Below are 18,263 nucleotides of genomic sequence, written 5' to 3' on the forward strand. Positions count from 1 at the left end.
CCTTCCCCCTGCCGCCTCCAAACCTTAACCCTATCGTCTAGCATCCTAACCCTGCAGCCTGACCCTAACCCTCCCTGCTAGTGCCTAAACCTAGTGCCCTGCGTTTCCTGAGCGTTCAAATGAAAACGCTGGGCGTCCCTATGTGAACGGGGACAGAGACTAGCCTTCCGTGGGAGGGCAGCTGGTGTCACTGGATGTCAGCTGCCCACCCTGTTCAGAGCTGGGCGCCTCTAATCTAAAGCACCAGGTAGTGAATCATTCTCGCGACCTTATGAGTAGAAATACGCTAGGGAACGAACTCGTGCAGAGTAGGCGTAACATGGGCGTATGGACGGGCGCGGCCACAAAAGGGGTATGGATTGTATGGTCGACATAAAGATGGTCGCCAGTCATTAGGTCGACACCACTAGGTCGACAAACTGCAAGGTCAACATGGGACATGGTCGAAAGGTCATTAGGTCGACACAAGCATTAGGTTGACAGTCAAAAGGTCAACATGGTGTTTTTCACTGTTTTTTTTACCCGAATGTCGACACAGCTGACATGGACACAGGATTAAGTGCACCGCATCCCCTCGCTGCGCTCGGCACACTATGTTATTCTCTCACCGCGACCTAGTGGATGGTAGGGCATGAAATACTGCCTGTCGGCACATGTCGGCTCAAGAAACAGTGAAAAAACCCATGTCGACCTTTTGACTGTCGACCTAGACCATGCCGAGTTAATGACCTTATCCCATGTCAACCTTGCAGTATGTCAACCTAGTGGTGTCAACATAATGACTGTCGTCCATCTTTAGGTCGACCAACAGACCGCATCACGGAAGGAGATGACAGCCGTAAGAAACCAATATGCCTGATGTTCTAAAGCACATTTGTCATCACTCTGCTGCCTCCATGGCACATGTGCTCTATCTGGCCAACATTCCACACCCACCATTATCTTCCTCGCACACAGCTCCACTTCACCCACTCCACTTAGACTCAATTGTGTCACACATTTCACTACGAACATTCTTTACACTCCTCACATTCACATACAAGGCCATCTGTATTTGCATTCACCCTTATATGTGCACACTCCAAACCATTGGTAGTCCCTCCGTCCCGCTCCGGTTCCCCCAAGGACTGTTGTGGGTCCTCCTCCAGGAACACTGGGTCACTTGGTATAGCCTGTGTGTGGCCAGGCAGAACCCCTTCAATGAAACCCAAACCTTACGTCAGTACACTCTGCCACACTTGGGCCCTTATTCTAGTTGACTCGGATGGATGCGTATTTTCGGACGGCCACTGAGTGTTCTTAGCCTTACCTACCGTACGGATCACTCACACCACCCGATTGCGGTAAGACGCCGAGCGAACGGACCGCGAGTGGATGTTTCATGTGAACACCTCCTCCATCTGTGGGAACCTCCCTCATCCTCCAATGGTCACCGACCATCGAATGATGGACCGAGCAGTCAGAAAGCTCTGAGTGCTCCAGACCACACGGACATCTTTCCGTATTAAAGCCAGGATATGGGCGGGCAGCTGGCATCCGGCTATGTCAGCTGTCCGCCCCCCACACGTGCGTCACGGACGGATTACCATACGTACGCCCAGGGAACCCCCATGAGACACGTGGCGTACGCATATGGTAATGAGCCCAAACAGCCCTTCACGCCCCTCTCCACCCCCTGCTCGGGTGGATCCGTATGATCCTTTTCTGCACGGACCTCACGTCGTGTTCGGACGTGTGAGGCGTTCGCACATGTGCAGATATGCCTCTGCACATGCCCAAATACCAAACATCGGCCGTCAGACCGAACACTCAGCCGTCCAACTCAATCAGAATAAGGGCCTTTGTGAAGGTTGAAACTGGCTAGGGCCAACAATGTAATCAGCCTTCCACTGCATAGCTTACGTCTGAGGTTTGTCCTGTTTCCCCTGGCATAAGCCTTGGCCATCTTGGCCTGCGTACATCCTGATAAGAAGCTGAAGCCCACCTGATTTAAATGCATGTAATGTGTGTGTGTGTGTGTGTGTGTCCATCGTAGTAGTTTGTAACATCTTCACAGCAGGTTCCCCTTCACTCCTGGTCTTAAATGAGTGTTGTCTTCATATTTCAGTTACAGCTAATTTTAACTTTATCACTTAAAATGAGTTTTCAGTAACCTACACAAATTCACAACAACATTTTCCATCCCAACAGCATGCCCACACCTGTACACAAGGCAAGAGGCCGTCCAGAGAACACTGGAGGCGCTGCAGAACACCCTCCAGAAAGCAGCAAATATTGTTGGCCAGCTGCGGGATCCTGCTGCGTTGATTTTTTTTTTTTTTTATGCAAATAAAGTTTTTTGACATTTAGAATTTGTCTGAGTTTTGCACAAATATGTAACATAATTTTGTAATGGAGTTGTAAATAGGTGCATATACACATGTGTAATATTATTTATATATGTGCACAAAAGTGCAGGGTAATGAATACATGTTGGTGTGTGCGTGTGTGTGTTTTTAGGGTAAAGGGCACATATGGTAAATGACTGAATGTTTGCTATTGCATTAGCCAAAATTGAAACATATTATTACTGTAGGTAGTGTGTCATGTGTCCAAATAGGGGCATAATGGGTAAGGGTGAATGTAAACATTGGTAACAGCATACACTGGTTTAAACTACAGAAACACACGTGCACACATTTTAGAGAACATCATGCAATGTGATATGCAATGCTGTCCTATGTAAGTTTAAAAGTACACACATGTACTGGGACACATATGTATGGCAAAATCAATACTTGTATGTTTTACATGTTTTAGATTGCAGACACGGGATACGGACTGATGGTCGACCTGTTGGTTGACAGTCATTAGGTCGACATCACTAGGTCAACATACTGCAAGGTCAACATGGGTCTAAGTCGACATGGGACAAGGTGGACAGGTCACTAGGTCGACAAAAGCATTAGGTCGACAGTCAAAAGGTTGACACCGGGGTTTTTCACTGTTTTGTGAGCCGACATGTGCCGACAGGCAGTATTTCATGCCCTACCATCCTCCAGTGCGTGGTGGGAGAATAAAACAGCCCAAAGCATGTCGACCTAATGCTTGTGTCAACCTAATGACCTGTCTACCTTGTCCCATGTCGACCTAATGACTGTCGACAATCTTTAGGTCGATCAACCAATCCATACCCGCAGCGACTGCATTGCATATCACAATGTTAGGAAACACAATCGCATCGCATGCAATATAGCGGCATGCGATGCAATGCGATTTTTAATTGTACAAGCACCCTGATGTGTGCTTACAATGTTAAATGCACCCCCATTGTCAACGCCACCCCCACTATCAATGGCAACCCGAAGCATGGCGAGCGCAGCGAGCCCGCGTGGGGCGGCGGTATGCATCCTCCGACCTTTTCATACCCCCACTATCCAAGTCGGCGAGGAGTTGATTTTAGATAGTGTGGCGAGCGCAGCGAGCCACAAGCGTGGCGAGCGCAGCGAGCCCTGCAAGGGGACACAGATTACTTTACATGTATTCCGCGTCTGCTCGCCACGCTTCGGGCTCGTATTCCGCGTCCCCTCGCCACACTATCTAAAATCAACTCCATGCCGACGTGGATAGTGGGGGTATGAAAATGTCGGAGTACGCATACCGCCGCCGCGAGCCACGCTTCGGGTGGCCATTGATAGTGGCGGTGGCGTTAACAATGGGGGTGCATTTAACATAGTAATCACCCATCAGGGTGCCTGTTCAATTAAAAATCGGGTTCAATTTGGTAGCATGCGATCGGATAGCATGCGATGCGACCAAAACTATTTGAGACAGGTTTAGGGGGTAGGCACCAATTGAATTTATACAGACGTGGAGACTGACATCTAATAAACCAGTCCAATAAGAGGAGAAAAGTATTGCAGTCACACCTATTAGGATATATTATCCTTTTTAAAATCACTCTATGTTTCATGTTCTGTGATGTTTGTGTCTTATACTTCGCTACTATTTTAGAAAATCCTAATAAAAGTTAGATTTTAGATCAAGTCAACCTTCTTGTGCACCACATAGTGACATTCTTTCCTTTCCTTGTTGCTGCGACCAAAACTATGTCGTACGATGGAAATCTTGGGCGCTCTGATAATACACAAGTACCAATTTTTTTTTTAGATCCCTTTTTTGAGTGATTTTTGTTATGACCAGGCTTTGTCGGATAATTGCTCCCAACCTCCTCCCCGCACAGGTCAGCTGTATTGAACTGCACACAATTACTTTTTTGCTATTTGGAGTTTGTTTGTTTTTTAACACTCAAATACCAGCTACACCACTGCATCCGCGGGACCTTTACCACAGAGGTAACTGTGACACCAGCTTGAATCTTGGAATTTTTATAACCTCAATTAATTATTAATAATTACGGCTTCATTAACATCTGCAAACTTACTGTGGTTTCCAAAGTTTGGCCAGGCAAACAACTGAGAGCTTTGATCCATGCTGTGATGTTTGGCTGTCCACAGCTGGAAAAATGCCCATAGACTTCCGACGTTTTTTTCCCTGTAGGGACCAATGATTATAATTTTCAGTGATGTGTGACCACCATGTGTGATGAAAGAAACCACACTAGAATCGCTCACAGGTGCAGGAATGCAAGCTACACTTAAGGGGCAATGGCCCTTATTCTAGTTCACTCTTTCTGACAAAATCCTTCTTAGATGGACAAAACCATGTGCACTGCAGGGGGGCAGATGTAAAATGTGCAGAGAGAATTATATTTGGGTGAGTAATTTTGTTTCTGTGCAGGGTAAACACTGGCTGCTTTATGTTTACACTGCAATATAGATCTCACTTTGAAGTAAAACCCTACCCAAATCTAATTCTCTCTGCACAAGTAACATCTGCCCCACCTGCAGTGCACATGGTTTTGTCCATCTAAGAAGGATTTTGTCAGAAAGAGTGAACTAGAATAACCCCCAATATGTAATAGCCTGTGAGGTCCGGTCTGTTTGGGAATTTCTGCGCATCTGAACGTATTTTTGAAGCGGCAATTATTTACAAGGTCGGTTTATCTTTGTAAATACATAAGGTGACAGACTATAGATGTGTCCTCATTCATTGTACCTGCACTTGCGCCAAGTAAGCTCTCTCCGCTCGCATGGAACACTGCTGGCTGGCGTCAAACTTTTTTTATCTAGAAATGCGTCTGTCGCAATCAGTGGCGGCTCCAGCACAGTCCAAAATTCACATAGGGGCACTGGTTGGGGTGTCTCCCCTATTTCAATTTTGGACTGTGCTGCAGCAACACCTCTGGTGCCGCCACTGGAAAAATCCGGGTTGTGCACATGAAAGCGGGTGTTTGCTCAGTGATTCCCAGTTACCCAGGAATCCAACCTGGGTAGCAACCAGGGCTGGACCTGAGTTAAGGGGCAATGTAAATGGGTTACCCGGGTCGTCTGACCAAGGAATTATTTATAGTGTGCCCATATCTCTCAAACTGCAATGTTCCTCGGGCGACACAGCACACTGCTATGTAGACAGCAGCGCTGCCTGGGTAAAAGCTTGTGCCGGAGGCTGGGGGCAGCACAGCAGCTTCTAAAGTGCTAAAAACGCTGCCTGCTTGCACAGCCGCCCGCTCCCCCTCGCACAGCCGCCCGCTTCCCCTCGCACGCCGCGATTCCCTGCATATGTTTTGCATAAACATCCATTCGCAGCTTGCGTGCAGGGAGGAAATCATTTGATGGTCGACAACAATTAAATGATTTCTAAGGCGCTCGCAGACCTAAGACACCTCTGTGGTCTTAGGTCTATGGGTGCCCTGTGTGGAAAGCGGGCAGGCAGCTGACATCGCCCCCCCCCCCCCCGCACCCGCATCATTGCTGAATTTCCATGGGAACGCCCAGCATTCTAAGGGGAACGCCCATGAAACACTGGATGTTCCCATGGGCACGACCGCTCGCCCCCGCCCCCCACCCACAGTGCTGTGTGTGAGTGGCCATCAAATATTCAATTTGTCATGGCCACTGGCACCAATTGGCTGCACATGCTCATAACGGTTTATGCACATGCGCAGTCGCACACCATCGCTCCCCCCGCGGGCCATCACTCCCCCGGCGCGAACCCGCAGAGGAGCGGATGGACCTGAATAGGGTCCATAGTTCTAGCTCTCTGGCCTATTTTTGTAACATTTATACATTTCTTGTAGCCTGAGGATACTCAGTGTCAATGTTGTGGTTTATATAGTACATTATGTCACCTGTTTAGTAAACCTCCTGGCGTTCTGCAGACAATCATTTCTAAAGAACCTGTGTTTCTACCAATCACACAGACTCTCCAACCATTTCATACATAACTGCACAAGCCACATCAGTGATCATCAACAGACATCGCAACCAACACACAGACTCTCCAACCAGGTCATACATAACTGCACAAGCCACATCAGTAATCGTCAGCAGACATCGCAACCAACACACAGACTCTCTAACCAGATCATACATAACTGCACAAGCCACAACAGTGATCATCAGCAGATATCGCAACCAACACACAGACTCTCCAACCAGGTCATACATAACTGCACAAGCCACATCAGTAATCGTCAGCAGACATCGCAACCAACGCACAGACTCTCCAACCAGGTCATATATAACTGCATAAGCCACATCAGTGATCATCAACAGACATCGCAACCGACACACAGACTCTCCAACCAGGTCATACATAACTGCACAAGCCACAACAGTGATCATCAGCAGACATCGCAACCAACACACAGACTCTCCAACCAGGTCATACATAACTGCACAAGCCACATCAGTGATCATCAACAGACATCGCAACCGACACACAGACTCTCCAACCAGGTCATACATAACTGCACAAGCCACAACAGTGATCATCAGCAGACATCGCAACCAACACACAGACTCTACAACCAGGTCATACATAACTGCACAAGCCACATCAGTGATCATCAACAGACATCGCAACCGACACACAGACTCTCCAACCAGGTCATACATAACTGCACAAGCCACATCAGTGATCATCAACAGACATCGCAACCGATACACAGACTCTCCAACCAGGTCATACATAACTGCACAAGCCACATCAGTGATCATCAACAGACATCGCAACCAACACACAGACTCTCCAACCAGGTCATACATAACTGCACAAGCCACATCAGTGATCATCAGCAGACATCGCAACCGACACACAGACTCTCCAACCAGGTCATACATAACTGCACAAGCCACATCAGTGATCATCAACAGACATCGCAACCGACACACGGAAGACTTCCCCCCAAACACTAGAGCATGTCAATCATGCTGCTTCTCTTATTTATGCAGAACAGGACCCTGTTAACTTAAATGTATGTGTAAAGGCCCCCATACACTAGGCCGAGTTATCGCATGCTAGCCTTGCATGCGAAGCATCGGCAGCTCCTTGGCAGGTGGATCGAATGTGATACATCGTATGCAGTCATTTTTAAAATGCTGCGTCGCATGCAATCCCATTTACCGATCCAGGATATGATACATACTTACTGCAGCGGTGACAATCTCTGGATACGACATACGGGACCGGATTGGATCGTAAAGGCCCAAATCCCAATAGTGTATGAGCTCCTTACCTCCCCAAGATAAACTCTAATGTCTGCATTTAATATGCTGATAAGCATTTGCTCATATTGATATCACCTGTAGACGTCTCCTCTCTCTTTGGGGTAAATTTACTAAGATGGGAGTTCTATTGAAGATGGGATGTTGCCCATAGCAACCAATCATATTCTACTTCTTTATTTAGCACCTTCTAGAAGATAATAGATATAATATCATTGGTTGCTATGGGCAACATCCATTTATCAATATATCATGTCAAATAATCCGTAACAGTAAATAGTTTTACTTTTCAGAAACTCAGCTTCCAGGATTCCCATAAGAAGAATTTATGTCCACCATTAATATGCAAATAACTAGCAGTTAATGTTTTAGTAATATACAGATGGAGCCACATCAATCTATCCCGCCGGCGTGCCGTGAAGGCGTCACGTAAACATCTCACATGCTCACTATGTCCAGTGCCACAAATGGGGCACGCAAAGTCTTGGAAACCAATACAGGATGTACTTGGAAGGTCATCCAACCCACCCACATTGTTACCTTGGGGTATCTTGAAGTATACACCCACTTTCAGTGAGCAGCAACGTATTTATACGACTGGTTCATCAAAACCAAGTGCAGAGTCACACCCCCGAACTCTACAAATCAGGTATGCCTTTGACATTTTAGGATGAAGGTCTCCACTGCAGCTTCCGGTGACTCCAAACAAATCCTGCGCATCTTGCGCTTGATTTGCGGGCACACGAAGAAATCGCATTCGACCAGGACTATATTGTACAGTGGATAACCAAGCTCCTAGATGCATTCATGGGCCAGAAAATCCACCACTTTGCTAGACTTGTGGGGAGGTGCACTGTCATTATGGAGAAGAGCACCACAAGCAAGAGTTCTTGGACGACAGCAACCATCATGTTGGCCATGATGCACCCACATTAAAACTTCTGTAGCAGCACACCTCCTACTAGAGTCCACTGGGCCGACTGTTGTTTGGTCTTGGGTCATCCCCACTAATGATGTGCCACAAAAAGTTTGAGCGACCACTATCACATCTGGCCAGCATGTCTAGCATGTTTTGGCAGGAAGTTACCCAAGCCTCCTTCTGCTCTCCCAGAATGCAAAAATTTTGCTTAGACCAAGCTTTTCATTTAGTATCAAGTGGATTGACCCCCATGAGATCATATTCTCTAACTGGGCCATGGACACCCTGGCATTCACATCAACTATGGCCTGCAAAGCATCAACAATGTGCTCGGAGGGCACAGGTCAGCTGCAGCGCTCCTTGTCTTCCACACCAAAATTCTGCAAACCACTCAAATGCAGGGATGTTGCTTCCTGCCCAAAGGTAGCTCGTGTTGGTCAAATCCTTCCTGCAGTTGCGGACCACTCTTGTAGTCACAGAAGATCATGGCTCTTTGGTGGCCTCTGTGAGCGCCATAAAAACTTTGTGACTAAAGCTGACCTCTTCAATGTGACAATGTGACGAGAGTCAGATAGTGTCTACGCTAGTGTGCAGTGCATGTTTGAGAAACCTATGGCACGGCCATCTTAATGAAAGAGTCAATTGCAGATTTGGCTCAAAATAATGAGTAGAACATGTGAAGATCTTGAAACCTTAAAGGAGCATCTCATAAGGGAAGAAAGAGAATGCGGACCAAAATAGGAATCTTTGATTAGACGATATATTCAAATTCTTCTGACAAGTTTGATGAAAAGGGCTGGCCAATATGGAGATGCTGTTGGAAGAGTAGACACTTTACCAACAACAGGAGCCTTTAAACCTGGAGGTCCAGAGGTCAAGCTCAAGAAAACAGGAAGAACTAAACAGAATTTGTTCCCTCTTTGTAGGACGGACAATCCAGAGATTTTTGGGTTAAGTCATGTGGTTCTGTGTAGACTGATTATGCAGAAGGGTTTGACAAAGTCGGGAAGGAGAAACAAAGGTGACCCACGTATTCAGTAGAGACACACGCCCGTGAATGATTGTCTATAGCAGTTTATGTTCTTACAGATTTAACATGTAAATAGTTTAACTTGTAAGGAAAAAATGTCAAAGACTGTTAGACAGAGGAATTTATATGTTGGAATTTATGTTTCACTATATGGGCAATGTGATTTTTAACGAGAAAATAAAAGATTTTATATTTGGATATAAAATTTCTTCTTACGGGGATGAAATTGCATGAGGACATGAAATATTTCAGGGCGTGACTCGGAGATGGATGCAGTGAGCATCGCAGATGCACCTTTGGATGCAGAAGCATCGGATCACCATCGCTACCATCTTCCACCTAAGGTTACACAGAAAGAGAAAATGCAGGTGCACGCTCTAAGCATGAAGTACACTGATAATCAGAAGAATTATAAAAACTCTCCAACTTAATATGGTGTAAAATTGAGGTTCTTAGCAAAAAAATATGGGCTCAACTACAACAGCCAGGTGACCTCCTCAAGTGGGCCCCTAACATTCTGAAGGTTCAAGTCCAGAGCACAGGACCCCCTGGGCCAGCAAGGACGTGTTCTGTCCACCTTAGTGAAAGTGAAAAATGCATCTCACAGGAGGGATGATAGCCGATTTTAGAAGTTTTTTTAAATGGCAATCATTGACAAGGTGGGAAAACTATGCCTTGTCAATGTTTGCCACTTCAAAAAAAAACACAAAGATTGTCTGGCATCTTGCAACCTCTGACCCTATTACATTTCCTCTAAGGTCTGTGAGAAGGCACCTAAGAACGTTTGGGACATAAGTAGTGTTAGAAAAAAACAAACTAAATTTGTGCGATGGTGGGAGGGGGTATTGGGGGTGGGGATGTAAATTTTGTTGACATCCAACCGTTCTTGAGCCCAAAGATATGTATGGTTTTAAAGTCTAAGGTGAAGCAACATTGAGAGACAGAATGAATGAAGGCACAGAGAAGATGGGGAGGTGGGTGCCAGCCCCTCCTTACGGGATGCGGTCATTTGGTCTACAGCATGATGGTCGACAGTCATTAGGTTGACACCATTAGGTCGACATGGGAAAAGGTTGAATGGTCATTAGTTCGACAATGTCTAGGTCGACAGTCAAAAGGTCGACATGGGGTTTTTCACTGTTTTTTGAGCCGACATGTGCCGACAGGCGGTATTTCATGCCCTACCATCCACTAGGGTGTGGTGGGAGAGTAAAATAGTGTGCCCGACACATCGCGAGTGCAGCGAGCGATGTGAGGGGATGCGGTGCATTTTAAACTGTGTCCATGTCGTCTGTGTTGACATTCAGGTAAAAAAACCAGTGGAAAACCCTATGTCGACCTTTTGTGTGTCGACCTAGACATTGTCGAACTAATGACCTGTCGAACTAACGACCTGTTGAACCAATGACCTTTTGACCTATAACCAAGTCGACATTTTCCCATGTCGACCGAGACCCATGTCGACCTTTTCCCATGTCGACCATCATGCTGTAGACCAAATGATCCCAACCTTACCACATGTGCAAGGCCATGACCCCACTCTGAATTAATGTATTACTTTCTTACTTCAAATTCTAGACATAAAGCAATGTTATTGTTAAAGTAAATCTACTATTTAAATATGAATTTCTGTTGTGCCTTAATGAAATGAATAAATTTAATTAAATAATACCTCTTTCACATCACTATTGCAGGGTCAGAACCAGGATCTCGATCCCGGGAATGGCGCTTTCACATTAAACCTAGGTCGCCCATTATACAGAGGGCAACCCGGGTTTAACCCTTCTTATAACCCTGGTCAAATTTCCGGGTTGGTCGACCCGGGTTATTCTGTGAACACGCCAGCGACCCGGCACTTACCAGGTTCGGGGTGCTGTGTGAAAAGGGTATAAGAGGGGAGGGGTAATTCTGTACCTCTAGACAGAGAGCCAGGTTTAACTCCATGGCTGATATTTGTACATTTACATTTTGGGGTGTATTAGTCGTTTTTAGAGCTTTTAATTATATGCAGCGCGGCATTTACCAACAGTGAAAATGAAACAATAGCACTGAGATTCCCAAGAGGATGCACAGATCAAGTCCCACGCTCGGCTAAATATGATCCTGGCCAAATCGGTGACCTTCCTCTGTGGCACAGACAGAGCGTAAGACCACAACACTGATTAGGCAGTGCCAGTCTACAACTAATATATTATGAGTGTGCTTGGTTTAGGATAGCTATTTTGCACAACGTTCATAGCAACGTTGGCACTCAATGTGATCATTTTATATATATATATATATATATATCTTTGGCATAATCCTGTATGTTGTGTGTCCTATGCTGGAGTGCGCTATTCACAAGGGATGCGGTCAGCATTCTAGCGGTCAGGATACCAGCGTTTAGAAGGCTGGCACCGGAATCTCGAAAAGGATCAGGAGTATGGTGGGCGGGCTAGCCTGTGGCTGAGGAAGGGGGGGGGGGGGGGGGGCAGGGGCGGCTCAACAATCAATAATGGGCAGAATGGTGTGTGGCATAACGTGTAATGGCCATTGCGGTGTATGGTGTAACATGTAATGGGCATTACGGTGTGTGGCATAAAAGTGTTATGGGCATTACAGTGTGTGATGTAATGTGTAACTGGCATTACGGTGTGCAAAATCAAGAATGGAATTGAAGCAAAGTTTAAAAAAAATGATAGGGTGGGTCAAGGGGAGGGGATGGGGCGGGTCTAGGGGCAGGGATGGGGCGGGTCTATGGGCGGGCCACTGTCCGGGAATCTCTCAACACAAAAGGTGGTAACTCTACCTCAGGTTCGTCCTACCTCCGACTCGGCCCCCCTCCCAGCAGCGGGGAGCAGGTCACATGCGATACATCACAGTAGTATATGGGCACCTTTACTGCAGGAATCACCAACTCACCCTCCCAATCACTATGTCACTGCATGATCCGGATAGGCGGAGCAGGGGCAGACAGATGGGAAGAGAAAATAGGGACAAGTATAGACAAATAACAGGTCATTATAGAACTGTGAACAACCTGGAGATATAGCTGTGATCATTAACAATAGAGTATGGATTGCTGGGATAGACCACTGTACAAACCATAGAGTATCTGGTTTTCAGACAGACTTACCTCCAGCGTACATGACAGCCAGCAGTAATGAGGAGATCCAGGCTATTTCACTATAAGAGGCTCCAAAATATTCCTGGATTTCTTTGAAGAAAACAGTCACAGCTTTACAAAAGGCATAGGAGAATCCCATCGATATAAAGGCTCCGAGAACGACCACCCACCCCCAGCCTCCATCTGGGGGGGTGTACCCCAAGTCTGCAGCCATTCTAAAATGAAGACACTGCTTTCATAGACCTAAAAGACATTAACACTGCATTGTAAATATATTATAAACGTAGTACCAAAAAATGTTTTACACATTATGTAGCAAATCTTTTACAGATCATTGACATTGACACTTCCATACAACCCTTTCCATGTGCAGAAATAAAAAGGTGGCCATGCACTAGAGTAACGAGGGGAGAAGTCACCTGTGATCCCCCTTGAACCGCCCAGGAGGAAGGCCCGCCATCAGGAATTTTGGGGCCCAGGACTCATTTTCAGTCCAGGCCCCGGGCCCCCCCCCCTCCCCTTACTCACTTGTTACCATAACCCGGCTCCTGCTCCCCCATCTCCTCTTCCACTGAGCTGCAGCCCAGAGTTCCCGGAGAGCAGGCTTCTTCGACTCAGGATGCTGACGGCCAATTAAAATGTAGCACAGAGCTCGCGTACGGCAATCGATTGGCTGCTGGTACGAGAATTCTGATTGGCTCAAAGGCCGGTGCAGCATTTTAATTGGCCTTTGGCATCCTGGGTTAATAAGCCTGCGCTCCGGGACCTGCTTTGTTCAGCGGAGCGGAGGCAGTCAGGAAGGGGGGGGTTGTGGTGGGCAAAATGAGCTGCCCGGGGCCTTACAGAGGCCGGGGCCTGGGACAGCTGTACCCACAGCACCCCCTATTGGCGGCCCTGCTGGGAGGACTACATAGGATGCAGAGGCGTACCTAGATATTCGTAGGCCCCTAAGCAACTGATGGTGATAAAAGTATGTAAAACATATTACTAAGACAGCAAAGATGGGCCCCTTCAGCTCTGGGCCCCATAACAGCTGTGCCTCTTGCACCTATGGTAGTTACGCCCTTGATAGGATACACCGTATACAGTTCGCTGGAGGCTTGGCTATGCGATAAATATATAGTGCAAAGTACTGAGGATCGTCCCAACGAATTGTAAAAAGAATGTTTTGCGCCCCATAAGTAGGAATGTTGAACACTTTCAAACACACACATTTTAAAATAAACTTTATTAAAAAAAAACACTCCCCAAAACTACGTTCGCCGCTTTCTTAATAAACAAAATAATTTTTTATAATTATCTGTTAAAATCTGATTGGATATTCTCTTCTCTTTTTATAATCTAGAGCTGAAAAAAACAAAAGCAAAGTTTGGAGAGAGATAAAGTGCCTACCAATGACTTCCTAACTGCCATGTTACAGGCTGTGCTTGAAAAATCAAGCTAGGAGAAAGCTAGGAGCTGATTGGCTGATACTTTGGGCCTTATTCTAGTTCACTCTTTCTGACAAAATCCTTTTTAGATGGACAAAACCATGTGCACTGCAGGTGGGGCAGATGTTACTTGTACAGAGAGAATTAGATTTGGGTGGGGTTTTACTTCAAAGTGAGATCTCTATTGCAGTGTAAAAATAAAGCAGCCACTATTTACCCTGCACAGAAACAAAATAACTCACCCAAATCTAATTCTCTCTGCACATGTTACATCTGCCCCACCTGCAGTGCACATGGTTTTGTCCATCTAAGAAGGATTTTGTCAGAAAGAGTGAACTAGAATAAGGCCCTTTGTGCCTGATTCAGGTTTGCACAGTCCCTGGCCTATTCACACCAGGGACCGATATTTTCGCACTGCGCATGCTGCCACTGTCCTCCGAATATGGGGGCGCTGACGTCATGTGTAATTGACCCCTATATGCTTAAATAGAACTATAATAAGAGCTTCAGAATAAGCTGCTGCTATATGACTGCTCAGTGGCCCTTATTCTGATCGGTGCGGCTGGATCCGAATATGCGGCCAGGACCGTGCGTGCAGAATCCCGCCTTCCATACGGATCGCCAACTCCGTCCGTACGCGGTAAGAAGCTGGCCGAACGGACCGCACGTGTATTTTTCATGGAATACGCCTCCTCCATCTCAGGGAACCTCCCCCATCATTCGATGGTTGCAGACCATCGAATGCAGGACCGAGTGGTCCGCCAGCTCCCGCAACCTCAGACCACACGGACATTTTTCAGTGCAAAAGCAGGGATCTGGGCGGGCAGCTGACATCCGGCGATGTCATATGTCCGCCCCCTACACCTGCGTCACGGCCGCATTACCATACGTACGCCCAGCGTTTGCATGGGAACGCCCATGAAACGCGGGGCGTATGCATATGGTATTGAGCCCAAATAGCCCTTCACGCCCCTCTCCACCCCCTGTCTGGAGTGTTCACATTTCATGCGGGATTTGGCCGTACGCCCCGCTCGCACATGCGCAGAGACGCCTCTGCACATGCGCAGACACAAAACATCGGCGGCACGAACGCACGCGGATATTACCGCACCAGAATAAGGGCCAGTGTTACCGGTCCTCCTGGGGAGTTGTTATTTCCCAGTTATACTCTGGTGACAGGCAAAGCGGCTGTGATTGAATCCCATCTGAATTAGTTAGGACATAATCCAAAAGCTGGCACTGGGACGGCCCCTGTGATCACGCTGAACAGGTCACAGTAAATGCTGAGCAACGTTACAGCTCCCGGTCACATGTTACCAGTAAATCGTTTCAAATCAAATGTAATAAGCCGGGACACAGGAAAGACGCTGGTGGCTTCTGTGCACAAAGGAACCTTTCAGCTGAATCCAAGACAAGTTAGGGCAAAGCGATATTAGAGAACACTGACAGTTTTAGCTGATAAAATGTACTGTCTGTACGGTCTGATCGGGTCATGTAACCGGTGCTTCCTCCGTGGTCGCTTTCGCAGCAACTGCTCTGTTCTGTGTACCTCAATACACAACTAACCGCACGTTGGGGCCGATTCTGAGATGTATGTAAAACAACGATATTGCCGCATAGATTTGTGGATGTGGAGGAACAGGGCTCCGATGATGCTTCCAGGGGAACGGGTCTTCAGGTCAAACAAATTAAGGTTGACATACATTGAGACGACACATGAAAAAGGTTGGCATGTCTAATGTTGACAGGGTCAAAAGGTTGACATGTCCAAGCCGGGTCGATGGTGTCAAAAAGTTGACGCATTAGGTCGACATTGGGAACGTCGACAGTCAAACGGGCGATAAGGTTTTCCACGTTCTTTTGTCCCTAATGTCGACAGAAAAAGTGCACTGCGTCCCCTCGCGTGGCTCGCCATGTTTCCGGCTCGGTGCCGAGCATATTCTCTTCTCCCTCCACACCCTAGTGGATGGTAGGGTATGAAATACCGCCTGTCGGCACATGTCGGCTCAACAAAACCCCGAAAAAGCCTTGTCGACCTTTTGACTACAGACTTTTCCAATGTCGACCTAAAGATTGAGAGACAACCTTTTCCATGTGTCGACCTAAGGTCTGGCGACCTCCGGTGGTCTATCCACTGTATGTCGACATTAATAGTGTCAACTTAACGACCATGTACCGCTTGCAGTGCCCCCAAAAGTTGACATGCTGCTGCTAGGCTTCGGTCCCGGTGCCTTGCTGCGCTCGGCACACTATTTTATTCTCCATCCACGCCCTAGTGGATGGTAGGGCATGAAATACCGCCTGTCGGCACATGTCGGCTCAATAAACTGTGAAAAACCACATGTCGACCTTTTGACTGTCGTCCTAGACACTGTCAACCTAATGATTGTGTCGACCTAATGACCTGTCTACCTAAACCCATGTCGACCTTGACCCATGTTGACCTAATGGTGTCGACCCAATGCTTGTGGACCATCATGCTGTAAACCAAATGACCGTATGCTGGACGTACAGACGGTGTAATGGTTAGTATTGCTGCCTCACAGCGCTGAGGTCATGGGTTCTATCCCCACCATGTGTTATATATATACAGGGCAGTACGGATGGTGTAATGGTTACATTACTGCCTCACATCACTGAGGTCATGGGTTCTATCCCCACCATGTGTTATATATACGGGGCAGTACGGATGGTGTAATGGTTAGCATTGCTGCCTCACAGCACTGAGGTCATGGGTTCTATCCCCACCATGTGTTATATATACGGGGCAGTACGGATGGTGTAATGGTTACATTACTGCCTCACAGCGCTGAGGTCATGGGTTCTATCCCCACCATGTGTTATATATACGGGGCAGTACGGACGGTGTAATGGTTAGCATTGCTGCCTCACAGCGCTGAGGTCATGGGTTCTATTCCCACCATGTGTTATATATACGGGGCAGTACAGATGGTGTAATGGTTAGCATTGCTGCCTCACAGCGCTGAGGTCATGGGTTCTATCCCCACCATGTGTTATATATACGGGGCAGTACGGATGGTGTAATGGTTACATTACTGACTCACAGTGCTGAGGTCATGGGTTCTATCCCCACCATGTGTTATATATACGGGGCAGTACGGATGGTGTAATGGTTAGCATTGCTGCCTCACAGCGCTGAGGTCATGGGTTCTATCCCCACCATGTGTTATATATACTGGGCAGTACGGACGGTGTAATGGTTAGCACTGCTGCCTCACAGCGCTGAGGTCATGGGTTCTATCCCCACCATGTGTTATATATACTGGGCAGTACGGACGGTGTAATGGTTAGCATTGCTGCCTCACAGGGCTGAGGTCATGGGTTCTATCCCCACCATGTGTTATATATACTGGGCAGTACGGACGGTGTAGAACCCATGGCCTCACAGCGCTGAGGTCATGGGTTCTATCCCCACCATGTGTTATATATACGGGGCAGTACGGATGGTGTAATGGTTACATTACTTAATCACAGTGCTGAGGTCATGGGTTCTATCCCCACCATGTGTTATATATACGGGGCAGTACGGATGGTGTAATGGTTAGCATTGCTGCCTCACAGCGCTGCGGTCATGGGTTCTATCCCCACCAGGTGTTATATATATACGGGGCAGTATGGATGGTGTAATGGTTACATTACTACCTCACAGCACTGAGGTAATGGGTTCTATCCCCACCATGTGTTATACATACGGGGCAGTACGGACGGTGTAATGGTTAGCATTGCTGCCTCACAGCGCTGAGGTCATGGGTTCTATCCCCACCATGTGTTATATATACGGGGCAGTACGGATGGTGTAATGGTTACATTACTGCCTCACAGCACTGAGGTCATGGGTTCTATCCCCACCATGTGTTATATATACAGGGCAGTACGGACGGTGTAATGGTTAGCATTACTGCCTCACAGCGCTGAGGTCATGGGTTCTATCCCCACCATGTGTTATATATACGGGGCAGTACGGATGGTGTAATGGTTAGTATTACTGCCTCACAGCACCGAGGTCATGGGTTCTATCCCCACCATGTGTTATATATATGAGGCAGTACGGATGGTGTAATGGTTAGCATTGCTGCCTCACAGTGCTGAAGTCATGGGTTCTATCCCCACCATGTGTTATATATACGGGGCAGTACGGACGGTGTAATGG

General features: G+C 47.1%; 1 protein-coding gene across 1 annotated transcript in view; it reads right to left on the reverse strand.

The window, feature by feature from the left end:
- LOC146025881 (monocarboxylate transporter 2-like) overlaps positions 1-18,263 on the reverse strand; it is a 111,971-nt gene that overhangs the window by 91,237 nt on the left and 2,471 nt on the right. The window contains exon 2 of the mRNA XM_083156026.1: positions 12,672-12,905. Coding sequence (XP_083012152.1) covers positions 12,672-12,876 — 205 coding nt within the window. The 5' untranslated portion in view covers positions 12,877-12,905. The remainder of the gene's footprint in view (positions 1-12,671; positions 12,906-18,263) is intronic.

Source organism: Crinia signifera, chromosome 8, assembly GCF_055691185.1.
Source record: "Crinia signifera chromosome 8, ASM5569118v1, whole genome shotgun sequence".
Taxonomy (NCBI): domain Eukaryota; kingdom Metazoa; phylum Chordata; class Amphibia; order Anura; family Myobatrachidae; genus Crinia; species Crinia signifera.